This window comes from Etheostoma spectabile, chromosome 4, assembly GCF_008692095.1.
Source record: "Etheostoma spectabile isolate EspeVRDwgs_2016 chromosome 4, UIUC_Espe_1.0, whole genome shotgun sequence".
NCBI classification, from domain to species: domain Eukaryota; kingdom Metazoa; phylum Chordata; class Actinopteri; order Perciformes; family Percidae; genus Etheostoma; species Etheostoma spectabile.
The window spans coordinates 22684301-22712172 of NC_045736.1; the positions used below are offsets into that span (position 1 = coordinate 22684301).

The 27872-nt window shown below is 38.7% G+C and overlaps 1 protein-coding gene across 1 annotated transcript; it reads left to right on the top strand.

Annotated features, from left to right (window-relative positions):
• The first annotated feature begins 281 nt into the window (after positions 1-281).
• vstm2lb (V-set and transmembrane domain containing 2 like b) lies at positions 282-27719 on the top strand. The gene is made up of 4 exons (XM_032513408.1): positions 282-554; positions 24199-24368; positions 25863-25907; positions 26122-27719. The coding sequence occupies exons 1-4, from the start codon at positions 419-421 to the stop codon at positions 26437-26439; spliced, it is 669 nt and encodes a 222-aa protein (XP_032369299.1). The 5' UTR covers positions 282-418; the 3' UTR covers positions 26440-27719.
• The last annotated feature ends 153 nt before the right edge of the window (positions 27720-27872 follow it).

Sequence of the window (27872 nt, forward strand, 5' to 3'; positions counted from 1 at the left end):
AAAATGCTTACGTTAGCTTTAGATATGCACAAGCTGAAGGGGTAAAAACAACCTGAAACAACAGTGACAAGAGTGTTTTGTATCCAAACAGAAACAAATAGATCTCTTGAGAGCCTCCACTAAAACATCAGAGGACATATGACTACCGAAGTAAGTTAACAAGACTCAAATGTAGTTCAGTAATTAAACTTGAACCGACACATCTCGGTGAGATCCCTCCGCCTAATTGACTTTCATCAGTGTGAGCCGCTGCACCTGTCTTCCCGCTGCTTATCCCTCCGCCTCCGCTGGCAGCATCATCTCCTCCCGCAGAGCAAAGTGGAGCAGCAGCAGCGTCTCTACCCTCCAGCTCCAAGCTTTACGTCTGTTAGGGCTGCTCAGCGCCGGCGGGGATATTTTACCTAATGTGACACATTTTATGAAACTGCTTGAAACACCGGCTGAAGCAATGCGAGCCTTTGGAGGGATTTTACAGTACGTGGGACTTTATTTTCAACTTAACGCAGCTCTCAACGTCGGACACGGCGAGGTGAATAATCATGTCTCTGGAAATGGTAAGTTGTTTTATGCCTGTGTTTATTGTTGGTAGCTATAATATTCACTCTTGAGTGACTGGGTGGGGTTCAGTAGACTTTTTATCTTTTAAAGTTTATTCTTGTTATGAAGATAGATGTCGACTATAATTGCAGTTGTACACTCTAAAAAAAAGACCGTGGAATTAACGATGAAATGCTGTAAAATCATGACATTAAAAAAACTGTAAATAGAACAACATTGAAGCAGTGTTTATTTTACCGTAATATTTTGCTAAATACTAAACATAACAAAACTATTATTTATAAAGTAAGAATATGTGAAAAGAATCCCATTTATTTTCACAATTTACATATTACTGTAGTTTAAACACAAATAAACTAATATGAGCAGCAATGCAGTGCAGTAAAAATAACAACAAGATTTTTTATGTAGCCTACTGAAAAACATTGCAGTAATGCATTTAACAAATGTATGTCTTATAATTTATAGTCAAGAATATATACAAATACTGTACACAGTAAAATTATGTGAATTTGAAGAGTTAAAATAGGATGCATTGACTATTAAAATTTCTCAAAGGTTTCTCAAAAGAACTCAGGAGTAAACAATAATAGCCAATTAGGGTGACCATTAAGTCCCAAAAACGTTGGTACAGTCCGGAATTAAGCAGTTCTACTGAATCATGAATCATGTCCTGTTTGTCCTGAAAATTAAAACAGCTTAGTAATTAATTTGATTAGTTACAGACTATCCATCCAGCCATCTATCTAACCAATGCCAGCTAGCATTGGGTGCAAGGCGATTTAAACCCTGGACAGGTCACCAGTCGATTTTAAAACAGTTTTATGTTTAATTTGTGTACACGTTACATTTCTGGTAAAAGTTAAACGTCTATAAGAAGGCAGTTAATCATCTCAGATAAAGTGTTCATTCTACCTGTAAAGGAATCATAGTTAAGTTATAACAGAAAGAAAATTCAATTACAGTTTTTTTAGATGTTGCTTTCATGCAAAAACACTACATTATACACAAGTAAAATTTGCAAGAAAATTCAGTCAAATGCATTGATTTTTACGGAACAAACTGGCAGCTGTGAAAAAAACACATTACAGTTGTAAATAACTTCACAGAACTTGTATGTAAATTGAACAGCAACTGCATGTAAATCCTACTGAAAATGTGTATTCTTTAGCACCATGATTGTGCTAGTTCAGCAGAAAAGAGCTGTTGGATTTACAGATTTAAAATGTTTTTTTATTGGTAAATAAAAAAATTTAACTGTAAAATGTTGTTGTTCTGTAAACATATTTACATCTTTTTACAAAATTATTCTGGCAACCACAGCTGCCAGTTTTTTTTCCCGTAAAAACAACAGAATTTATTTTACAGTGTATGCTACTATTGTCTGTGAAAGGTAGGCTAACGATTGGGGGATTATATCAAATTTGCAAATACCCCACCTTTATCATCTTTAAGTGTCCTCATAAAAGTGGTTGAATATAGTCTCATGCAAGCTGATGAAACATTTGATCTAACGGAATTGGACGCATCACTTTAATAACTTATTAAGAGCTGGGCACAAGCCACATTCATACCACACATTCACCCACACAATAAATTAAGAATTAGTAAAATTATAAGTATAATATTATAATTAATTAATTATAGTAAACTAAACCTATTTTGTTGGACCAAACCAGGTAGGCTACAGCAGCATATAATGTTTTTCAAACCATTGTCATAAGAGGCTGTTTCAGCATACAATTCAAACTGTAAAGCTGCTATTAAAATAGTTATGGCGTAAATGTCAGCGCAAAACAAACAGGTTCCCAGGGAAATAGTAGGGGTGGGACTCACCAGACGCCTCCCAAAATATCATCGCTAACTTATGCCACGATACAATATTATTGCGATTTTAAACATATTGCAATATTCTGCGATATATTGCAATTTATAACCTTTTTTCCAACTTCTAGTTTTCACAATTTCAAATGATGTCGCCAAAAGGAAACTTTGTCAACATCTGTTTTACCTGAAAAGATACGATTTTTTCATATCACTTATATTTTATTGCTGCAAAATTGGATTGTCAAGTAGACAAACTATATGTTTTTTATACTGATCATGTATGTTATAGTGGGATTAGGATGGAAAATTAAAGGAGCTGTATGGCTTGGCTCATCCTGGAAACAGTCAAAATGTGTTTTTCCTTGGCTCAGCTGTGTCTACTTTATCCTTCATAAGATCACATCTGAAAGCCACTGAACAGCTCTATGTATTTTAAGAATTTAGGAAATTAACTCTTAACTCTGCCACACCAGGAATTGGCTGGTATTTACCTTCACAAATGACAACATTATGGAAAGAATCAATTTAGGGATAGACCTTTTAAAACCTCTTTGAGACCTTTTCACTTTAACCAGAACCAGCTCTGAAGTCGCTAGCAATAAACCTACCAGACTTCATTCATAAAAGCAATAGGCCTACTTGTGTATGGAGCCGACACATTTTCACATGTTAATCAGCAAACTATGTGTTTATTACAACAAAAACTAGAGTTTTGATGGTTGGAAAAGTCTGAAAAAATTACCCAAAATGGCTTTTCATAGTTTTATTTTGTTTCGGTCGACTTTTAATGAAATGTATTTTAGATGCTTAAATTATTGTTCATTTACATGGAGTCTGGAGGGTTTAGCAAACGCAATTTCCAAAACTGTTGGTCGAGGGTAAACAGCTCTTTAGATGGATGAGAGTGACCCTTAAAAGGGCCGTTTTGTTCCCAGAGCTCAACCATGGAGGGACAGGCGTTCCCTGCGTCTCGTCCTTGCAACCGTTGTTGTTGCTTGTTGGGTGGCTTGGGAGTCGGGTTAGACCAGACAGGGGGCCACCTTCATGGTCTTCCGGCTCCGTGAAGCCTGCTGTAGTTGTGGGAAGGCTGAGGAGCAGAGGTCGAAGCCTGAGAAGGTAGCCAATGAGGAGCGCGGCCCCTGGGCATAAACACCCCCGCTCAAGAGGCTTAAGCAGGGGCTGGAAGCTCCGCTGGGAGCGCTTTGCCTCTCTGATCTGCCGCCTTTTATATGATCTCCGGCAGATCCAAGAAGAGGGCCTTAGTGGTGAAGGATGGAGCCGGCTGAGGCAGAGGGGAAGGCTGCCAAAGTGGTGCCCCTTGCTGTTCTGGCGATGGGGAGAGCCGTAGAGGAAGGGCATCAATCCCCGTCTTGAGGTCCAGTCCTCCCAGGGGGAGGAGGGACAGCCGGTTACGGAGGTGTTATCTGAGGGAACTGAGCCATTGGACTTGTGCCCGTTGAAAAAACCCTCCTCCAGCGGGTCCAGGGTGTCGAGGGATTCCCGTCTGTCTGCCCAACTGCCATCCCCTTCCCCGCTAGCCTGATAAACTAAGCTATTTAGATGGCAGGCAGGCACAGAATTGGCAAAAGGCTTCTGGGGTGAAAGCCAGGGTGGTTTGAGTGGCGCTGAGGCAGATCTCGCAGCGGGTATGGAGGTCCGTCTGCAGGATGTAGCCGGTCTGGCAGGAGGGGCAGATGCAAGCACCGCTGGAAGTCGAGATTGTCTTAATACTGATAGCTTGAAGGAAAAATGGGAACTGAGCAACAGGTCCGCTCTGTTTATATACGGTATCGGTGGACGTAGTTGAAGCACGGCCTGGACGCAAGGGCGGGAAAGAAAATCTTTACGATTGTGCATGCGCAAAGCCCTATAGCATAGCCCTTAGAGGGCGAAGCCTATACAAAATAGAACCATACTTGAAACCACTTTATCAGCATTGCTGTGACTAACTGAGACTTCAACAAAATTGCAAAGCCGATGTAGTCTGCTCAAGTTTACTCCGTCCGTACCTCTGTGGGTGCGTGCATGTTCTACCACCACCATCTTCAGTAAAGAGGACATTATTTCTTAAGCGTCTTTCTGCGTTGTCACCATGGCGCGAGGTGTGCTAACACAGCTTGCAGCAGGTGAATCAGTCATGCTATTAACGTTATCGCTACACAGTTTCTTAGTAAAACCAAAATTAATTAAACTGCATTGTGTTCTTTTTGCAATGGCTATATGATGCTAATTGCAGAATGGATTTGACTCTGTGTGTCAATTAATGGCCTCCAAGGTTTATTTTTCTATGAATTTTTGAGTGAACATACCTGTTATGATTTGTCTGAGTTGAATTTTCACCGCAGCACCGCCACGCCTTGATGCTCATGACACTAGATGTATAGTTACCTTTATTGAAGTGAATTAGGTTTAAATAGCCATCATGCATGAATGAATGAGATTTTTGCAATTTTGCACATAATAATCCACGATGATCACATTAAACAAAATTTAAATTGCACGTCAAATTGACACATTTATCCCCCCAAAATTTCACAAATCACGTTTTCAGGGGATTATTAAAGAAGAATTCCAGTTGGTTTCAACATGTAGCACTGTTTTTATTTTTTATTTATAGTGCTGTCAGTAGCGAGACCAATGAAAACAATCAGTGCTGTCTACACCGTGTTATCTTCCTCCTAGATTTTGCACCCATCAGACTTAAACAGGGTTAGAAAAAAGTTTTAAATGTTTTTTTAGCCTCTAAACATGCTCAAGATGTCGTTACCCATGCTTAACCATATGCAATTATTCCTTCCAAGTGAACGAGGAGAATTTGACTGCAGTAGATGTGACAGAAAGGCATAAAAGTTGTGACAATTGACTAGTGTGGACTTCACCATAAAAGAGAAAATAAACAGAGGTAGAGATTAACACAACTTGTTTGCCTTTTGCATCTACTGCAGTCAATTTCGCTGTGTTCACTTGGGTGCAAAATCTAGCAGGAGGATAACATGTTGTAGACTGCACCGATCGACCAGAACTCTCCTTCAAGGGGAGTCTAGCTCCCACGTAGTTTGCAGCCTGAGTGTGAACATGGCATCTAATATTCACAAGCCACATGGCATCTAATATTTTCCATTGTTCTGGGCTAGTTCACTTCAATATTTGGTCCAAATACAATACATTTCAGATTGTTTTTAAATGGACAGTCAGACAGCTGCTAAAACCCATTAATTACTGCTCCATAAATGCTTTAATTTTCAGCCAGAGTAGAATACCATTGCTGTTACTTTTCTTAGTGTCAGCTCTTTTAAACATAACTGGCATTTATTTTACCTACCTTTTTCCACCAGCTCCAAACATAGATTTACTGTTGTCTAATTAAATTGTGTGATAACCACTTCATAACAGTGTCTCCCCAGTTGTCACTCTCTGCTTAGCAAGTTAGCCTAAGCTTGAACACTATAAATGAATGTGGTACACACAGTTTCAAATGGATTGACTGTCTTGGACAGGATAGAAAATCAATTAGTTGCATTTCTCCCAAAGGGAGTTAATTAAAATGTGCTTTAAACATTGTGTTCTCTTTCCCACTCCATGTCTCAGACTGGCCATAAGATAATGCCTTAGGATGTGGACTCTTAACAAGAATGAAAAACAACTGTTCAGGTTTTTAAAAATTAATCCAGAAAACAAATGAATCCTTCTATCCTTCTATTTTCATTTTTGAACAACAGTAGCTGCAGCACCAGAAAAGAGCATTTTTTAAGGTTTGTTATCCCCAGAAGATTTTTCTTTTCTTTTCAATCGGGCTCTTTGATAAATTGCCCAGGCAGAGGGGACGGATGCACTGTTGTGGAAAGTGCTTGTTAGATTCAGCCCTGACTCATTTGTTTCAGATAAGTGCATCTGGCTTCAGCTGAAGAGTAGATTGAATCACCTGCAACACAAAATGACATGTTCTGGTTTTAGTCAAACGTCCAGGTTATGTAAACCTTCACCAACATGTGTGGGCCACTTGTGTCAGAGTATGATTCATCCCCTCATATACGCTCCTTGGGGGGGCAGCATCATGTTGTCACAGCGGAGGGTGCTGCTGACGGAGGCTCGGTACGACAGAGCAGGAGAGAGAGAAAATGGTTGAAACAATGCTTCTATAGCCAGAAGACTAACAGACAGATTATACACAATGAAGCAGAAGAAGTTCAGTGACAATCCAATGTGTTTTGGAGTTGGTTTAACACTGAATATTTAGGGGAGAAAATTAGCTTTCTTTTTGCTTCTGAAGGCATTTGTTCATTACAAATATTGCAACCCATCCCCAGCGGCCAATAAACAAGCTAATAACAACGGGATCAGCTACTTACCTTTGTTCTGTATGGAGCTAGAACAGTGACAGTAACCTGTGGTATTGAAAATAAAATTTGGCATTGAAACATCAAATATTGGCACTGAAAAATGTTGAACTGATATATAAAACACAAACATCCAAAAGTAATCTCACAAGCCTATTATATTATTTAACTTTGACATTTGTTTGCATTATGTCAATCTACATTTTTTTTGGCATAGAGAGGAGGCGCCTGAGGGGAAGGACAAAGAGGGCATGGTTTACGGGTCATTTACATACAGTAGGCTACCGGCGAGAGACCGCACCTCCACAGGAATCCTTACAGATGTGTTAAAACTGCATATCTGCAATGTTTTCCTCACGTCTTTTTTTCACATAGAAGTAGGCTGGTTTAGTGTTGACTTTTAAAATAGGCCTAAGCTGTGCTGTTTTGGCACACATTTACTTTAAGGCAGATAGTCAGTAAATGTGTTTTCCCAGTTTTAGGAGATGACTAATGAAAGACACAAGCAAGTCAAGCCAACAATAACACTGGCCTTAGAAGTCCTAAAGGACAGGAATTAGGCTGAATCCCATTTCTCTATCTTACCCCTAGCCCTTGGCCATTGAAACCAAATGGTAAGGGCTAGGGGTGAAAACATACCCTTATGAAATGGGACACCACTTGGTTACATCACCATACAGTATTGATCACAAACTTCCAAGATACCGTCTGCAAGTGAGTCTATATGTCGATTGTTTGGGTTTTGATAACAGTGTCATATGCATTTATGTATTTTATAGTCAGTTTATGTTCACTTTGGTGGTGCAGAGGCAGATGTTCTTATGTGTAGTACTTAGGTATGTTTACAATACACATGTGTATACACACTGCATGATGTGTTGTATATTTGTTTCAGTTATCACCGTTTTGAAAAACTCTTAACAAAAAGTTATTTTTGCCCAATAAATTAAACATTACAGCCAAAAACATTAAATAAAATATATTATATTACAGAACCACATAAAAAGGCACATACATGTGTAAAACTAAAAAAGACACAAGACCACAAACAAATAAACTTGTTGGCCAGTTCCCTTTCCCTCACATTGCTTTCATCAGTGTCCCGTATAATAACCAACAACAATGTACAAGTGCATGAACATACAGTACCATTACCATTATGAATGTCTACAACATGAACACATGATTTAAGAAACTTCTGCTTTTTTTCAGCCCATAAGTGAATCAGCTGCTGTGTGTTCTCCTGCGTCCCTGTGTGACACAGGACGGAGTGTAAATATAAAGCATGTATCGATGTCTCCAAAGCAAGTAGTGCTGTGCACTGATATCAAACAAATTGTCTGCTAATGGTTAAAACGGTAGACTGTATGGAGTCTATTCAAGGTAGAGAAATGCGGGACTGCAAATCAGCAATTTAACGTTAGCAGCTAGCAATTAGTGTTAGCATAACAAGCTAGCAATTTTTAAAAAAAGTTAAGAACATGTATATATGTTGCGATTCATGCAAATTCAACCAATCATCGCGACTTTGGTGCAACCCTCAAATTTGACCAATAACCGGAGTTTCCCGCAACTTCAACCAATTCCAGCAGTCCCACTTTGGCTTTGTGTCAGTATGTGACTCTGAGAGCCAATGACCAAGCGGGAGTGAGAACGGGTTAACGTCACACCTACGTCGCCAAATTCCTTTCCGTGTTTCTGATATAAAGACAAGACGCGTGTGACTCGATTATCTCACAATCACCAACAAAATGTACAGTGAAAGACCGTTCAAAACATTTCAGACAGTCCTGCTAACCTGTCTAAAATGTAACGTCAATGTACGCTGTAACGATTTTTCACTCTGATGCCGCTGAAAGCGGCTGCTGTTTCAATCCTGTCGGCTCTCTGCAGTGGGCTGGGCTGCTCAGTTCCTCCGCAACTGACGTGTGCGCACACACACTCTAACGCACACGGTGGATACAGAAAAAACCAGAGAGACGTACAGGATGAACTAAATTGAGGACAGCTACGCTCGTTATTGTAAGTGCAATGATAAGGTAAAGTCCAAAAAGCATTTTATTAAATCGTATGTGTGTCCCAAGCCAGGATAGGAAATTAACTAACAATGTATAGATCAGCAAGCTACTGACAGACATGTACAAAATTGATATATTCAATAAATGATTATGTTTTTGTCTTACATCCACCAGTCAGTTTTATTTGTAGCATACTCAGCCTTATTGGTAAGGTTACTAGGAAAACTCAGCCTCTCAAAACAGGTTTATTTTTTTATTTTTAAAGAAATATACAACAAAAAAATCGCAATTCTTCTGCAACTTTCTCTCGCTTCCGCCAATTCATTGCAACAAAAATACAAAAAACATTGCAACTATTATTGCAAACTTCAACAAAAGCTTCCGCAATATCAGGCATTTTGGGCCGCAACAATCTCAAAAAAAGGCTGCAAAATCTTGGAGGGACTGCTCCGTAGTTCTGAACCACCAGAGAGAAGTTAGCAGAGAGCCTGTTTTGTGTGGACCTTTCTCACCTCTAGCTGAGATGGTCAGCTCTGCTCAGTGAAATGTGCAATTATAGTAAATTACTCTGTCACAAGAGAATACAGTGAACAGGACATTTGCAATGTATGAGCTCACTTAGACTCTCTTAAAATATGTCAACATTCCATTCCTTCCATAATCGTGAAACTGCTTCCATTTTAATTCAACTTCATTCAACACATCATGCCAAGCACAGTGCTCTAAGCAGCTTGGTCACCGCTGCACTCAACTGTTGCATTTTGTGAAACCATACACACCATCACTTAAAGGTTCTCCAGGGCACCCGGATATTAAAAAATGTTGTTGTCTTTCTTCCCTGTAGAGTACAGCTGGAGTACAGTGTGCATTCTCAAAAACAGCTCAAAGCCCCAAGATGTGTTGTCAACAACACATGCTACTTTGTGTTACCACACACTGAGAGGAAACACAGAAATAGTCTCTGAATTTTGTGTCCCAAGGGCTATAAAAAAATTCACTCTGGAGTAATGGGCAGACAGCTGCTTGCTTGATTACCGGCTCCATTCTTATTTCATTATTTCACGTTCCACCTTGAATGGAGGCTGAAGGTCTTGCAGCAAGCGATTATTTCCCCAAGGAGACGCCTGTATAGTTCCACCGCCACTGATTCTGAACCAAGTACAGCATTATTGCCTTTCTGGCAAATTCCCAGGCTGCTTATTTTTGTTTATCAGTGTTATCTGTTTTTTTACATTAGGTCATTGGTTGTCACTTGCACACTTGTAAGTTGGGGTCATTTTGTTATTTACAACTCCAAATATAACATTTGACTCATCTTTGACTCACTTAGTGGTGAAATACTAAAAATACAATAACTTAATAAAAGTTACTTGTTTTGACTTCTAAACAGTATGTTTGTATTGGTATCGTGTGAAAACTATAGCCTCTAAACCAGAACAAAGTGCTGTCCCCTGAAGGTTTTTTCTCATTTTCACTAACCAAACATAATTTCTTCCTCTAGTTGATTATCTGCATGCAGGATTAAGATCAAGATAAATATCTACAGCATGTCACTTCATTACAGGAGTTTCTTGCTGTTTCATCCACTCGCGGCCCTCCTGATTATTAAAGTCATTCATCAAGTTAGTGAAATACCTCTTCCCACAGGGATTATTTTCACGGACTATTTACATTCACCTTGGTGGAAGTTATGATATTAAGCTGGAATTTTATGTCTTGGTATTTACTGTGGCTGATTTCTTCTCAATGAATCATTTCTTCTCTTCAATGCCCTACGGATGTGACTCAAATGGAAGCATTGAGTTAATGACCCTGATTTTACTTGCTGTCCCCGTAAGGTGGCAACTTTTCCAGTGAAACATGTTTTCACTTAACCTAGAGAAGGATTTTCTGTCATTCTTCCAGCTACCAGTGCTTCATTTTCTAGACATTGTTTTGGAAGCAATGTTACTACGTCTACTCTGCTTACCAAGACATCGCTCTACTCTCTGTCACTATGTGTCGGTCTCCAACATTAGCAACGATTGGTTTGACCTAGGCCAGCCTGACCCACAGTATATTCCAGAAACATTGCAAGCTGTTACAGTTGCATGCTCTGCTGCATCACAGATTGCCAAGCACACTTAGCTACAGGAGCCGTTAGGTTCAAACTTGCGGTGTACACATTGTTGGGTCGGATCAAGGTTGGTTCACTTTTCTTACGAACAAAATGCACGGAAGCGTACCAGCTTTCGTTTGTAACCTGACCGAGACCACCTCCTCAGGTTGGTCTTGGTTCTTTTGGTCAGCACCCGAGTGCGATTTCTGTGTTCTCAACTGCCAAAACGAACTGCACCATGGTGGTAAACGTTCCAGGGTTTTGAGTAAATCTAACTAGGCAGGTGTGAAAATGAAGGTGCGGACCAACATGTAGTTGGTTTTGGTCTTTTCATGTGAAATGTTGACAATAAGGAAAGAAATAGAGAATATCATAAGCCTTATTGTTTAATAGTTTCACAAAGAAAAACAGAAGCTTGCAGGGTTGGTGAATGGCTTACTCTGCTAGCTTCTCTCTTTGGCTCTCACACACAAGCACACACACGGACCAACAAAGATATGGGTGTCACACTAGTTTCTCGTCCATGCTAATAGGCCCTCTGTAATTTAGTCATCCTCAAACAGCTCAAGCTCCCTCCAAGGGGGGGAAGAATCGATCTCACACTGGGACTCAGGCTGGATTTATCCCTCTCATTTTGCTATGGATCTGATGTGAGAAAATATTTAAGAGTGGTCTCTTTTGGGCTGGAGCAGTGTACATACATTTGTTATATAGTTTTTGTCCTTTACCGCATTGCTCTCCTTCATCATTTTCCTCCCTTTTCATTTTTAATTAGTCTTTGGTGAATAGCAAGCAGTTGCCTCTGTGTCTGTATCATTGCTCTCTGAGCAATATTGTTAGAAATGCCAAGGAGGACCATTGTAAAAATAAATGTACTGTACTTGCATCTTGAAACAAGGGCCCCCTGCTTCTACTTTGAAGCAGTTCTGACAGTACTGCCTTTAGGAAAATCTATACTTAGAAAAGGCCAAGAAAACTCTTTCCGTGCCAGTTATATAGCATTAACAATGAGGCAACACAGGGTTCTAGAGATTTCCCCGGAAGTCAGTATTAACATCACAAGTACCGTACATGTTTACACACTTTTCTCTGCCAGTTCGGCTTTGTGAAAATGTACCATTGGCGTCAGCTGTTGTGTTGATTTAGCATTCTACCAAGGTTATGGGATTGATAAGTAGTGACGCCCCATGATTAAAGTCAGGAAACAGTTGGATGTCAGAGCAGACAGCCTGACATTGGCACAGCATGCGCAGTTTTTGTCAACAAATCGTGTTTCAAAGGCAGGTTAAAGAAGGCGCCTGCATAGCAAACTGAAAGGCAATTTGACAACTCAGTCAGATTGATAAGGAGGAGTAGGAAGGACAAGAGTGGCAGAATGGTGAAGCATTAGTTTTGGAACAGCATGATTTGGTAGTGTTAATGATTTGGGATGCATGCGTAGAAGGCATAGAGTGTATTTGTCATAACTGCGATGACATCTTTGCTTTGGTATTATTAGGGATCCTCCAATCTACAGATTAGGGCTGTGCAACAGTATTCTTGTTTATCGACTTGTACTGTAGTTTTACACAATTCTAATGAATCCAAGCAAACGGTGATTAACAAAATTAATTTTTGTTTTTTGGCAGTCCGTCTCTCTCTCCTGGCACATTCCAGGCCCCTGAGGCTACATTCAGACTGCAGGAAAAAGTGGTCTAAATCTAAGGGTTTTTTATGTGCTACCAATCTGGTTTTTTTTTTTTTGCTGCACTGTGTGAACTACACAAATCAAATAGAATATGATCTTTTGAATTCTAATTTGGGCCACTTTCATAAATATGTGGTCCTAAATCAGATCCAGGTCACATTTTTGCTGTGCAACCTCAGTCTGAACAGTCCTATGTCAGTCCCTCCAGGACTTTTGTTGAGATTGTTGCAGGCCAAAATGCATGACGTTGCGGGAACTTTTGTAAAAATTGCAATAAAAGATGGAATGTTTTTTGTATGTTTATTGCAATTACTTTTTATTCACTTTATTTTTACTTTGTTATATGGTAAATATAAGCAAATTTTATTGAGAAGTTAAGAAACATAATGTAAGTGTACTCTGTCATATGGACACAATTCTTTATATTGAGCAAATATTTTATTTAGGTGACAGTGACTCAGTTGTCTTTTATTTTCTCATTGTTCATGACAAATTGTACTCCCCTCCGTCTCTCTGCAGACTTTACAATCCTTGTTAGTCTCTCAACCACCATATCCACACATTTGGGATGTTCCCTCAGTTTTTTTTTGGAGTTAATATGAACCAATATGGAGTCATTTTTGGTACAATTAATGATTATTATTTTGGTTAAAATTGCTCCTTACTTGTCCCCTCCTTCTCAAATGTAATGTTTCCTGGTGTTGGAGGATGCCAATCACTACAGCTTAGAGTAGAGGAGGTCATCTTACAACAAAGACAGCTCAGGTAGTGAAGTAGACATTTTAAAATGCAAAAAATAGAAAACAATGACAGAGCATTTCATTATTCCATCTACCAAAGTTCCATACAAAAGCTGAAATGGAGTTTTTTGACAAGTAAAACAAATCCATTAGTAAAGAGAGAAATTGAAGGGAGCATAACGCCATTCACCAGCACACACACTGACAGGCCAAATAGTCATTGTAGACTGTAATACAGCTGGAGGATGGGAAAGGGTTTCACATCATATTCTAAGATGTTTTACTTTATGTAAAGCTATTGTATTTTTACTGTACGTCTTATTTCCTTCATGTGGACCTTTGCCTTTACCAGCTTGGTCAAAATGTCACTAATAAAACCTTTCTACAGCTGTAATTTGTGTGAAATGTACTAATGTTATTATTTTTTTTAAGGATTATTTTTTGGGCGTTTTAGGCCTTTATTTCCGACAGGACAGCTTAGACTTCAAAGGTTAAAGAGGGTGAAAATGACTTTCAGCAAAGGGCCACAGGCTGGAGTCAAACCCACTGCTGCTGCATCGAGAACTAGGCCTCTTTATATGTGCGTGTGCGCGTAATGAGAATTGTCATTAGCCATTCATCTAATATTTTCTTGATTCATTGTTTAGTCTGTGAAAAAAACTGTGAAAATGTATCACAATTTCCCATAGCTTAAAGAACAATTCCGCCGTAAACTCACACAGTTCACAGTTTATTAAAAAGTTAGATTATAAAGACAGAGGCGTTCATGTTTACAGGGGGGCGCCATCTTGGAAAAAAGGCATGGCCAGCTGAACCACAAACACTATGTTTGAGCTATGTTACTAGTTCCACAGCGTTCGTTGTTCGACTGGTCATGTTTTCCAAGATAGCGTCCACATGTAAACATGAACGCTACTGTTTTTATAATCTTTCTTTTTAATAAACTGTTGGTACATTTACAAAGTTACTAATGCTTTGGTTTACATGTAAGGACCCTCAGTGTGCTACTAAGTGTGGTGTTATTTGAGCCTTGTTAGTGGTATAAAATAAGGATTTACCAGAGAACAATCAACTCGGTACACATATGTTATTAACCCCTAGATTCATTTTGCACTGGAATTGTCCTTTAATTGTAACATCTTCAATATCTTATGTTGTGCGGTCAACAGTCCAAAACCCAGAAATATTCAATTTGCAATTCTACAAATCAGGAAAAGCATCAAATCCTCACGAGATGCTGAAACCAGAGAATGTTTGGCATCATTGCTCAAAAAGTGACAATTATCAGAAGTTACTGATTCATTTTATGTCAATTAAGTAAGCGATTAATAAACAACTGTTGCAGGTTACCACAATCATCATGTAGTAAAGATAAGTCAGACACATAGAACAGCTGTGGAAAATGATAATGATAAAATAACCTGTACCATTTTAACATATCGTTTTGCCTGTTCACTGACTGATTTTACACACGAAAACCATTTACCTTTCTTTTGGATTCATGCACTTTATGGCTTATAGAGAAGGTCCAATACCTTTTTTTTATTCCCGATACCGATTCTGATACCTGAACTTGCGTATGATCGATACCGAGTACTGATACCAGTGTATCATATATTTTATTATGTTTTACCAACTGTATACTACTATCCCTGTATGGATGTGATACTATTTCTGTCTTTGTTGTTGGTATGGCTCAGGTTAAACTCTTTGTGAAACATTAACAAACACAAACAATAAATGCCAAAGAACTTTCCAGTTTGACAGTCAGTTATAACTGAAAAAGAACATACTAAAAAGAACTACTTTAACCTAGATTTTTGTTAATTATCTTTATTACGTGGTATCGGATCAGTGCATAAACTCCAGTACTTCCTGATACCGATAACAGCGTTTTAGGCAGTATTGGAGATGATAACGATACTGGTATTGTATCGGAACATCACTAATGGCTTATGGTCATGGCTAAGTATATTGCTAGTGGCTATGACAAAAAATATGTACGTCAAAATAAAAATGTGTGCACATAAGCAAATTATCAACATACACAGCCCTGGAAAAACCTAGACTACCACTAAAAATGTAGTGTTGTTTATAATATTTAATGTGACATACTACAGGTGGAGTAATATTTGCATTTTATAGCGTAACCTGTCACAAATATATATTTGAATCCCTCTCTTCTGTGTCTTTCTGTGTATCTGCAGTTTGCCTTTTATTCTGGTAATGAGGCTGTGTGCCACATTGCACATCACTGGAAACAAATCAGTGGACAACGTTTATTATATGATAGATTCAAAGACAATAAAAAACAATTGCATCCCAGCTGTGTGATGAGAAAAGAAGGTAGAAGGCAGAGTTTGCAAAAATACAGTTGTTGTTTTTCTAATGCTTCCAGCACAAAATATGGGGAGTTGCTCATAAATGTATTTTTATTTTTCTGTCCTCCTCCATTTGGTAAAGTGGGTTCCTACCACAATCTGCTTTGAATTGCTGAGATATCCTGTGTTTTGGGTTTGTGGATAGGAGGTGTGTGTGTGTGTGTGTGTGTGTGTGTGTGTGTGTGTGTGTGTGTGTGTGTGAGATGTTGCAAAATGATAACTTAACAGGCTCCTTTCTGCCTCATATCCATTACTTTCATGTACACTGCATAGGGACACCCCATGCATTATGGCATGAATAAAACATGTAACAGAATCACACAGCAGCACCGTTATGGCTAATTTATGGTTTAGTTTTTTTTTTTGACAAGCCACAGGGCATCACACAGTGAAACAAACATGTCTCCCAGGAAGCTGAACACCTGCCAGAGCCAGTGGGCAAGTCTCCAGGAGATATAGTGAGCTACTCCGAGAGTTGGAAGCATCTCTTTATGCCACACACCAGAAAGCCAACAGACACAGATTGCCCAGTCAGCGAGAGAGCCGCAGAGAGTAGGAGAAAGTGTGGAGTGGAACTAAATTAAAAGAAGGAAGGTGAAAGTACAGAAGAGGCTCAAGTGGTAGAGGAAGCTTTTAGTAGGTCAAAAGTACGAATAAAAGGCAAATAGGAACAGGAAAGAGGAGTAAAAACAGTGTCAGCAACGTGAGGGGGAGATTTGTGGGAGATGTAACTGAGCAGGAGAGAGAGACAACGAGAGCAAAGAAAGAATTTAAACAAGAGAAAAGAAGAGGTGGAAAATTGAGAAAAATGTTGCGTTTGCAGAATTGGGTCTTATTGGTTGGCTGTGGACATGGGAGAGTGCAGGAATTACCTTGCAGCTATAAGCCTGTCCGACAGTTGCTCTGGACTCCCGGGTGTATTTAAGGACTCCACATGCAGCTCTCTCCTTGACTTTGACTTTGTGGAAACTCAGCAAGCTTCATTAATTCTTCACCAGATCCACTTTGTACATTGTGGAAAAGGATTGTCTATTACATTTGGTTACAAAAGGTGTCAAGGGTTGCTTTTATTATTTTGTCGCACTGTTGCTTGCTCTGGAGGAAACTATTAGAACTGTTGGGTCCTTGTAAATTCTGGAGTGTGGTCTATCTGTAAAGTGTCTTGAGATAACTCTTGTTATGAATTGATACTATAAATAAAATTGAATTGAATTGAATTGAAATTGAATTTTAGGAGAAAAAAATGACATAGTGTGAAATCACTATCAAATTTGGTCTTGATTAGTCAATAAAATAAAAGACAAGCATTGTAATCTTAGTTGTAACAAATGTAAACAGCATACACACACAGAACGTTGACAACTCAGAATTGTTGGTAATTTTTGAAGGAAGGAATCTTGAATTTAGACACAGATAGACAAAAAACAGGCTTCTCATTTTTAACCAGCTTGATTTCGTCGGGAGGAAATGACAATTGCCAATAGCAGATTTTGTCAGCTGTAGCTAGGTAGCTTAGTAGGCTAACTATTAGCTCCATTAGTTTGAAAACGGCTGTCTCTGGCTAAATGGGGTTTTTGAATAGCAAATATAGCGCAAAAGGATTGCGTTTGAATTTCCCCAAATCCAATAGAGAAATTACTATGATTTTCCTACACTCTGATATAGTAGCATCCAGGACCCGCTCTCACACAGAGAAGACATGAACAGGACATTTTCTTTTTATCTAACCTCTTGGAAAAGCTGTATGAAATACCCCTGGAGGTGATTGTTGGGTTAGGTTACTATACTGTAGGTTGTAGAGCTAGACACGATATAAGCCTATAGCAGATATATCTGTATCGGCGTATATGTCTGCCACTATCAAGAAACTGCAGTACAGTAATGTCAAACTAGGTTTGAGGCAATTTAGAAACTATAACACCACTACATAATTTGTCTCCCAGAGAGCACTGTAAAAACAAATCCAGTATTGATTGGGTAGTAAGACGGTAGATTGTACGTTATGTTAGAGCAGATATACATTTTTTTTCAATCCATTTCTTATAAGTTTGTTCTTGTATTTTTGGTTTTCCATCCTTTATTACTAGAACCGTCAACATTACAATACCTCCTACCTATCTGGAACAAACTTCCAGAAAACTGCAGATCCGCTGCTACTCTCAGTTCTTTTAAAACAAGGCTAAAGACCTTTCTTTTTAATGTTGCTTTTCTTTAAATGGCTGATCATTTTTTTAATGTTTAATTTCTTATACTGCACTGTAACTTTTATTCTTGTGTTTTATCTTTTATTTTTTCACTGCTTATTCTTGTGTTTTATCTGTTTTTATTTTTGTAATGCTTATTCTTGTTTTATCTGTTTTTATTTTTTTACTTTTTGTGTAAAGCACTTTGAATTGCCCTGTTGCGGAAATGTGCCATACAAATAAAGCTGCCTTGCCTTGCCACTAACTAGATTCATTTTGAATATTAGGTTGACCGAATGCAGTTTGTTTATCAATTTTGCAATTGTGCTTTATTTACTTGCAGACAGAAGTCAAATATATATATTTTTTTATAATTCATTAAACAGTATCAGCATCACTTTTACTACACCCATGCACAGCGCTTCAACGTGAAGAAATCCAAATGCTCGACAGGCCAGCCGTTGCCTATTTATGGTTGTTATGATTGCTAACTGAATTGCTAACTAATTGGCCTGAAATGTGTACAAAACTCAACTGCTACTATAATCATTATTATTATTATTATTATTATTATTACTATTACTATTATTACTATTTGTGCAATAATAGCAACACAGAGTTTCCCTTCGGGGATCAATAAAATATTTCTGATTCTTATTTTGATTCTAACTATGATGTTACAAACAGTGTTTAATGGAAGGGGACAACGAACTGGCAATTGTTAAGGAAATTATAATCCATTGATTCTCTATTGGTCAACTAATCAAGTAATAATACGTTTTTTGTGTTGTTTACTGTGTCCGACAGAGTTATTTTTTTTTGTCCGTGGGAACCCAGCTGGTTCAAAGTGACAGATGCTGCTATCAGTAATCGGCCTCTAGCTGTTGATGCTGTATTTTTAGCACCCTGCAAATACTAAAAATGTCATCCTCTGTTGTTTTGGTCATACGCACCGTGAAGTTCTCTATTCCAGGCTTCATATTTGGCACCATATGTATAACACATATACGACAGTGTGATTAGTTTTGTCACACCGTCTGTAGTGCCCCTCCCCCTCTGGAAGTGCTAGTTTTGAATGATAAGATGTAGAGGAAGACAAATTAAAGAAAAAACAAGAATATAACTGAATAAAAGTGGCTCTCTGCTGGAAGGCACTCACAGCGGATATTTCCATGACACATCACTATATCGATCTGGACTGGCAGGTTCAATTGGCCGCCCTACACACAGAGTAGGTGGACTTGTGTCGGTCGCACGGAACTAGCAAGCACTTCCAGGAAAGTGGCAGCATGTGCCTACGACAACGCACGTAACATCATGGCTGTGCAACCGTTACAAGTGTGCATATGCCCAAGCGTCCTGGAAGGGTGAACCGGGACTCTGTTGCCTGCTTTTTGGTTAAGGGTTAACAGAAAGGTTAATTGGTTAACGAGGGTCGGCTATAGGTCAGAAAAAGAATATCAAACCCCCAACTTCCACAAGATGCGTAAGGGCTGCGGATATGATCCGCTGCATGTTGGCTCCATGCTCCGCCGTCCAATAATACCCACCAGGTCCGGATTTGTTGCGGAACGGCTGCGGCCATGACTGACAGTTGAAGTCTAGCAAATTCATGTAGAATAGAACCACCAAAACAACAACAGTTTGTTTCCATACCGAGGAGTAGAGAGGAAACAACTCTGTGCTGTGTTTTCAAGATGTAGTGCAGGGAAATATGATCCGCTGTGAGCACGGTCTATTTTATTTTGAAAATTAACCGGACGTTTTACTTTGTTTCTGTGCTCGACCTCCTGTCCCGCATTATCTGTCATGTGCTGAATTGCTGCGGGGCTCTCCGGCATCCGGCAAAAATAGAAGCTCTGCGTATTGCTGGAGCTGGGACGCAGCCGTTCCATAGTCCGTGGAAATACACACATTGACTTTAATGGAAGCCAAATTACTCCGACGCCGTTTCCGAGCGGATCCACAGCCGTTCCTCATCCTGTGGAAATTAAGTAACCCCCGTAACTTAGAATCCCTAACTGTTGTAGATTTTTTTTCAATTTTCATTATCAGTCCAAAAGAATACAGTTAATGTGTGGCAATGAATTGATTGAGAGAAATGTATCTATTTAAGTATTGATTTAGCCATATAAAAGAAAACAAAAGAAAAAAGAAATAATTGGCTGCCTAAGAATTGCAATTTACTGCTACTGTGAGCCACTTTTTTCAAAGGTCACATTACAGTTCAACCCCTGGATCCTTTAACTTTCATTATGCCAGCTGGGATTACAGTCTACAATTGCATAGTTAGGAATAGTTAGTGCTACAGGAAATTGTCCCAGAAAATATGTCCCACTATGCAGTGGAATGAATCGCAAGACATCTCTGCAGAAGTATTTAATGTTTTCTCCTTTTGCTTTACACAGAGCTGCACTGAAATAAAAATCTTACCCAGAATGATTTGTCTGTTTGGATATCTTGATATCCATCTTAGTATACTGTTTTTTTGTTTTCATGTGCTTTGGTATGAAATGCCTAGTTTCTTTTGTTTGACCAAATGGCATTTAACTTCACACTACAGTTCAGTAGAAGAATCCAAAGAAATTCTAGTAAGCTGATAATTAAATTTGATTCAATAATAATTAATTATATTTTTATCTTCAGTGCCGTACTTCCAGTCTTCCCTGTCACGCTATATTTTTGCATATTGGGTACATAACAAAAGATGGAAAGATAAATATATGGGAGTTTTCTTAAGAATTAACTCAGTTTTTCAAATTAAATAGCCTAGAATTTACTTTTGTCTCTAAATGTCTAAATGCCGATTTTGCAATTTTGGGATCACAATTAATTTCATTGGTGTTTTATCTTCAATTATTTTGAACAAAGTGCAGTACTGGCTGTGTTAACATTTATTACATTTATTTTATTAACATATCAAGTTGATGTATTTTAGCCTGACCAATACTGGATTTTTGGGCTCATAATGTCATTTGGGAGTTTAAAAAAATATGGTATCTTGTTAAACATGTTAAATTTTACTTCATGTACTTCATTTGCTTTTGTCAAACTGCTGTCATGGTTTGAGATTTCAAATGGAGGACTCAATTGCAGGAGACCAGTCAGGCAGGTTGATGAAACACAAAAAGCGTGCTTTAATAACAGAAGCTGAATCCAAAGACAAAGAAATACTAAACACTGGAGAAGTAAACACAAGCAAAACAACAACACTGGGACCAAACAATATAGCAGAAAATCCAAGACTGAAACAAGGTGGGTAATAACGAGGCACAGGTGACATGAGGGTCAACGAGGAACAGGTGAAACTCATCAGGGCAGGGCAGACAATCACAAAGGCAAGAAAACACAAGGCTGGGAGTAAAACAAGACATGACACATGACAATATCCTACTAAATGAAACAAGACATAAAACAAAACCCAGGATCATGGCAGAATAAACATTTATAAAACACCTTTTTGATAATAGTTTTCACTTTAATCACAGTATAATATTTTGTATTGTTACAGCCAGTGACTGTAACAGGCTACATCTTTAAGCTATAGTAGTTTTTGTCGCCCCCATGAGGAATTCTAAGACAACACCACTGTTGTTGCATAAACCTGACACAAGCCTTCCATGATCGTGCACAGCCCCCACCCCTCCGGCACACAGTTGCTAGTAGCCACGGAGGACACAGGATTAAAAAAAACTTGGACTCTTCAGAAGAGGTAATTATCTTCACTCAAGCTTCTGCGCGCAAAAGTGGGCGAAGGAAACCATGTTCTAAACACAGCCATGCTGAAAAATACAGAGAGTTTTGTGAAGCTGATAGTTTTAATAGGCTTTGTATCAACTCATTTTGCAATGGCTTGAAGGCAATGTGTTGGCTGTAAAGCTCACCTATCATGACCCATCTGCTTGTAGCTGACAGGTCTGAGAATTGCTAGCTCTCTGTTCTACATGAGAGCTGCCTCTTAACACAAGCTTCAGAAACCAGGGAAAAATATGTTCAAGTAGCTAGAGTGTGTTGTTTAGGGTTACCAGTATTAGTATCGCCTCAGATACTGCCTAAAACATTGGTATTGGTATCGGAAAGTACTGGAGTTTATGCACCAATCCGATACCATATAATACAACTCTAAAGAAAATCTATGTTAAAATAGTTTATTTATGTTCTTTTTTGGTTACAACTGACTGTCTAACTGGATAAAAAAAGAAAGTTCTGTGGTGTTCATTGTTTGTGTTTGTTCAAGTTTCACAAAGAGCCAGACCAACAACAAAGATAGAAATCATATCAGATCCACACAAGGATAGTAGCATACAGTTGTTAAAACATAATAAAATATATGACACACTGGTTAGCGGATCAGTACTCGGTATCGGCCGATATGCAAGTTCAGGTATCAGAATCGGTTTTGGGAAGCAAAAAATGGTATCGGACCAATCTCTATGGAGTTTTAAGCCCAAAGTGATCTTTGTGTACACAAGTGTCTCCAGTAGAAAAACTGTTGCTGCCAGTTGCCATGGTAACGTTAGTAGCTTAGTCTCAGAGAACAAAATGTAATAACCGACAAGACCCAATCAGGTGGCGAAACATTAGCGTCAGTGTTGGTGTTGCCAAAGGTCTCCGTATACGGCTGTATGAGTTGTAAACATAGCAAGAGATATTTGTTTCTAAACCAAAAAGTAGCATTGCAAATGTAGCTTTATCCAGTTTGTGTATCACTCAGCTGAAGAATAGTATATATTAATATACGTGTGTGTGTGTGTGTGTGTGTGTGTGTGTGTGTGTGTGTGTGTGTGTGTGTGTGTGTGTGTGAACACCAGAAAACAGCCGTGTGTGGATAATCACTATTCACTACAGCTCATCTCTCTGCATTTCCTATCACCTTTCCTCACTTTCCATCTATCAGCTTTCTTCTTGACACACTCACCTCAGTTCACTTCTCCCCTTGCCCGTTTTTTCTCACCTTTCCTTCTTTTCCTCATATTCCTTTAAGTTTCTTGGCCCTTGTATGGCTCCATCCCTCCAGTAAATCTCCTACTGACAAATGAGGCCACTGTCTGGTCGCAAGCAGCGGTGCATCAAGGACATGACTCTTGAAGGTCCGGTCGCTCAAACAACACCAAAGCCCTGTCCACCATTCCTCTATTCTTAGCCTTTCTCTTCACATGTTCCTGCCATCGGTGGTTAAGCTTTGCACAAGACCCAAGACAATGCCAATTACAAATACAGTGACTGACTTCTCTCTTTGCTAACCTGGTCTAAATATTCTAACTCTGTGTGTCTTTTGCCACGTCTCTCAGAGGATTATTCTGAGACATAGATTATTATCTATAGATAGAACAGACAGATTATTCTTTTATACTCTCACACTTTTGGTACTAAGATGTGAGTTTTTCTCACATTTCAAATATCCAGAGTAAATAGATAATGTGTGATGTTTTTGTTCCTGTGGAACTGTTTATTTTATGTGTATTTCAATGTGTGCATATGAGTTTGAAGAATTTTATTGTTTTAATTTATTTCCCGTATTTACCAGTTTCAATTAGTTTGTTTTTAGCATGTTACTTATGGATTTTAGTTTTTTAGTTGAAGCTGAGAACATTAGAATACATACTTGTCATCAATCATACACGTCAGTCAGATGTAAATGTACATTTACACAGAGGTATATTTATCTCAGTTGATGTCTCCATTTTGCTTGAGCATCCATAGACCAGGAGGATTACAAAGTGTCCCCCCCCCACACACACACAAAGACTGCATGCTCAGTCATATGATATGTGATGGAAATTGTAGTGTTATGTTGAATAATTGACGATAACTGGAAGCTAAACAAGAGGAAAAGATGTTCTCTGTGTAGGAGGTACAGTATTACAGCATGCGCGTGGGATTGAAATGTTAGGACACTTCCAAATGAATATGTCGGTATGTTCAGCTCAGGCTGCTGTACCATCGATAGAAGAAAGGTTTATAACATTCTTGACACTTGAGCTTGCTACAACAGTAAGAGAAAGATTGGAGAAAAAATTGGAGAAATCTGGAGAAAGATTAAGAGAGTGAAATGTACAGAACACTGTAGATTATTGAGTATGCATGATAAAGTGTACGCAAAAATGGCCACCAAGTAACATAAGCAATGTTTTCATCTAACAATCAGCAGTCAACACCTTTTCTCTGAATTTCTCATAGCTATATTTACTTGGCTGCCAACACCTTGTATCTGTGTCACAGTTTTTTTTCTTGTTGAAGTGTGATGCAGAATGTTGCCAGTGAAATGTCACTGAGCTCCCTGAGAAATAGAAATCTGGAGGATTTGTCTTTCTGTAATTTTAGGGATGTCTTAAGCTCCTAAACCTTTGTTCTTTTTTTCTGTTGCAGCTCTCTTTACAGAGGTGCCACACGACATCACAACGCAGAGCGGGAAAGATGTAGAGATGGCTTGTTCCTTCCGTGGGGCAAGTTCTCCCTCCTACTCCCTGGAAATCCAGTGGTGGTACATCAAGGACCACAGAGACTGGCAAGAGAAGCCTGTCCAGATCACTAATAATGTAAGATGTGAAGGAAAACAGGTTTTACTTGTTGTTTTATGCGCACTGATTCTCAACCATGGGTACTTGTACAGTTGCCAAGGGGATATGTGGAAAACTTTAGTAATTAACTCTACTAAACTCTACTAAACCTAAAAATAGAAATTGATTTTATTTTTAAACAATATATCCACATATTTGTGTTAGGGGCAAAACAAACGGCCAAATAGGATTGACTCTGACATAGGATAATGACCTGACTCTGTTATAACACATAAACATAAACACCACGTGTTTCAAGTGAGAGCGCATGAAACCTAGTTAGCAAGCTAGCAGTGGAGTTAGCTAAAAGTGATGAATACACAGTATAAATAGTTTAGCTTCTGCTACTAAGGGGTAACTGATAGTAGAAAATGCAAACTTGACCAATGTAATCTGAATGTTGATCATTTAATTGTATGAAAAAAGAAGATCTATTCATAATGGCATATTATGGATGGTGCCGATGAAGGGGTACTTGAGCTAACCTAATAGGATTGAGAGGATAAGTCAGATGAAAAAAGGTTGTGACCCACTGTATTAGTGGAGGCTCCTGTAAGATGACTAAATGCACTTGGTGCTGATGTTGCTGTCTATAAATTTGTCATATGTGAATAGCCAACTCATTATTTGTGTGTTGTCCATGTGTTCAGTTTTGTAAAAAAAAAAAAAGACGGAAGAAAACCCAATGGAACTCACTTCTTATATCAGGGTTAGTGCTTGAAAGAAGCCTATCTTAACATAATCTCTGACGGAGCTATTTTCTCATACATGAGGGCTTTTATTTTACTCAACAATCTGTTTTTCAAGGTTAAACCTTTCTTTCTTTTTTAATCTGTTAAGTAGAGTTACAAAGTACATTTTCAGTTTAACTTTTCCATTTTGGCAGTTCAATTTATTCAGAGCTTGGACTGAACCTTAAGCTCAATGTATATCAGGCAGAGGGAAATGCAATATTAGCCACGGCAGAAAACCTCTGGCACGAAAACGAAGGGATAATTGCTGATTAGCATTTGCCAGCACTGGAGGAACAGGTTGACTTTCTCGCATCACGGGGGAACTCAGGCTCCCCTGTTGTGCCTCTAGACACTATAATTGGCACTGAGAAAGAAATAGATTTTCAAAATCTCAGTCTGCTCCATGCATAATTCATACCTATGCTCCTGTGCCTACGCATTCACACACACTCTCCTGCTCAGAGGCTTATGTGCTTTGGGACTGTAGAGTGTGTGTGCTCATAGTCACACATTTAAACATGCACATATAAGCATGTGTGCACATGTACACAAACTTGCATAAAGAACAACTACCAGATAAAAAGGTAACTATAAGAAAGCTTTGTTCAGAAAAGACTGCCGAAAACATTAGACATGTTTTGCTTATGAAATGTGTCATTTTTAGCATGAGATGTTTTTTAGAAATGTGCAGCCTGGATCAGCCTTCTGTTGCTAATGCATCATCCATATTTCTGTGCAGGTTGTACCCCTGGAGGAAACTTCCAAAGATGCCACCAAAATTAGTGTGAGTTTGATCTTGCGTCAACTGTCAACAAGCACAAAGTAAAGACAATGTCAAAAAAAGCTAGCAGATATTGTTTTTGTTGTTATGAATTTTGAAGAAATCCAAGCTTTGGCAAGATATGTTCACATTATCCATTATATGGATCTGTGCTTCATTAACGTTTGACCACAAATAGAGTTTAGAATGATAAAGAACATCTTTTGTCCCCATTTAGGTAGTAAAAGTGGCCGGCAGCAACATCTCCCACAAGCTCCGTCTCTCCAGTGTCAAACCGTCAGACCAGGGCACGTATGAGTGTCGTGTCATTGACTTCAGTGACACTATGGCGCAGCAACACCGCGTTCGCGCCTACCTCCAGGTGGAGCCTCAGAGGAGTCAGGGGTCGGATGGTGTCGAGCTGCAGGAGCCAAGGCAGCGGTCACAGGGGAACCACCAGCACCCCCAGCACCAGACAGAGGGCAGGGAACTGAAGAGGAGATCAGCTGGCAGCACCGCTGACTGTAATGAGAGCTGCATAGAGTGGGCTGTTTAGAGTGGGCAGTCTGCCCGTCTGTCTGCATGTTTATGACTTATCTCTAAGAGGGACTGTCATCAACACACACGTTACCAGAGTCGAGGCCTCAGACGTCACTGGACCCCTTTGTTTTTCACGTTTATTTTGTCTATCTTTAATATTGCTGTTTGGGTGCCGATGGTGTTTAATGCCAATAAAGGGCATGGTTTTATTGACTTTACATATGAATGTGTTCTTTTTGTTGCTTTGTTAGTCTCTGTGCATTTTCCTAGTGCATTAGGTTTATGTTTATCTGACAGTGAGGCTGTAATCACAGAGAGCACCTTTATTTTATTTTGTCTGAGCAGGACTCTTTCATAGGCCGAGCACCCTGAACTTCTCCTCACAAAGTTACTGTACAAGGCAGTGGAGAGTCCAAACTATCATGGATATTATAATAAATATTAAATGGGTGATACGGACACAGACAGACCATTTATTTTGCTATGTGCCAGTTCTACTGTCTTTTACCAAAAAATGTGCCAAAAGCTGCAGTATTTCAGTGTAAAGGCTTTTGAAGGAACAAGAAATAAATTAATCTTTTTTTCATTTACCTGAGAACTTTATGAAGTAAACTGATTTAAATCTTTGTTTAAACAATATCTGTATTTAGCTTTCTAAACCATGACTAGAATGTTTGTCAAAATGAAAATGTATGCCTTCATCATATCAAGATAAGTGTATATATATAATTATATATATTATGTATATTCACACTTAGCACTGTAAACTTTTACTCTTGTCATTAAAATAAAGTTTACTCTGTGCTAGTTAACCAATGACTCAAGAAACACAGCTAGGATGATAATCACTCTAAAGTTTGTCATAATTTTCTCTTACCCAATGTAACTTTTTGTCAAAACTTTTATGGAGTTTGTGGTCTGAATCACATCCTCCTCTTGACTGTGTTTGTTCTAAGTGCTGCTGTTCTGTTAAAATACATTCATTTGACGTGACTTTGGTCTTTTTTCCAGTGATTCTGATATACAGTGTTGTACTTTATTACTATTTTACTATACATGTGAGTGTGGTTAAGCAATGTCCTATGAAATATGTGGTTTGGTGGCACAAACTAACTGGTTTGTAGATCTGTATGTGTCCTTCATTTGAACTGTGTGGTAAAATCCCATTTTATGTTTTTTTAACCTAATACATGTTGTGAATGGGCAGAAATTACCTTTATCTACTATAGGATGGTAAAAGGTTAGGTACATTTTCTGTAATCTAGTATTTCTTTTTTCACTCTACTACACATCTTGTTTAAATTGTATTAACAGTTTAACACACAAACAACGCCTTCTACAGAACATCTCCAACACTCGCAATTACTGTTTGTGGCCAGAAGAGAGCAGCAATTTCTTTAACTTTAGGAGAACTAATTACACATGCACACCTATGCTCACACACAAGAT

Coding starts and splice junctions, on each gene's coding strand:
- vstm2lb (XM_032513408.1), top strand. CDS start 419: ATGAAACTGCTTGAAACACCGGCTGAAGCAATGCGAGCCTTTGGAGGG. Junction 24,369..25,862: donor CTGTCCAGATCACTAATAAT/GTAAGATGTGAA, acceptor ATTTCTGTGCAG/GTTGTACCCCTGGAGGAAAC. Junction 25,908..26,121: donor AAGATGCCACCAAAATTAGT/GTGAGTTTGATC, acceptor GTCCCCATTTAG/GTAGTAAAAGTGGCCGGCAG.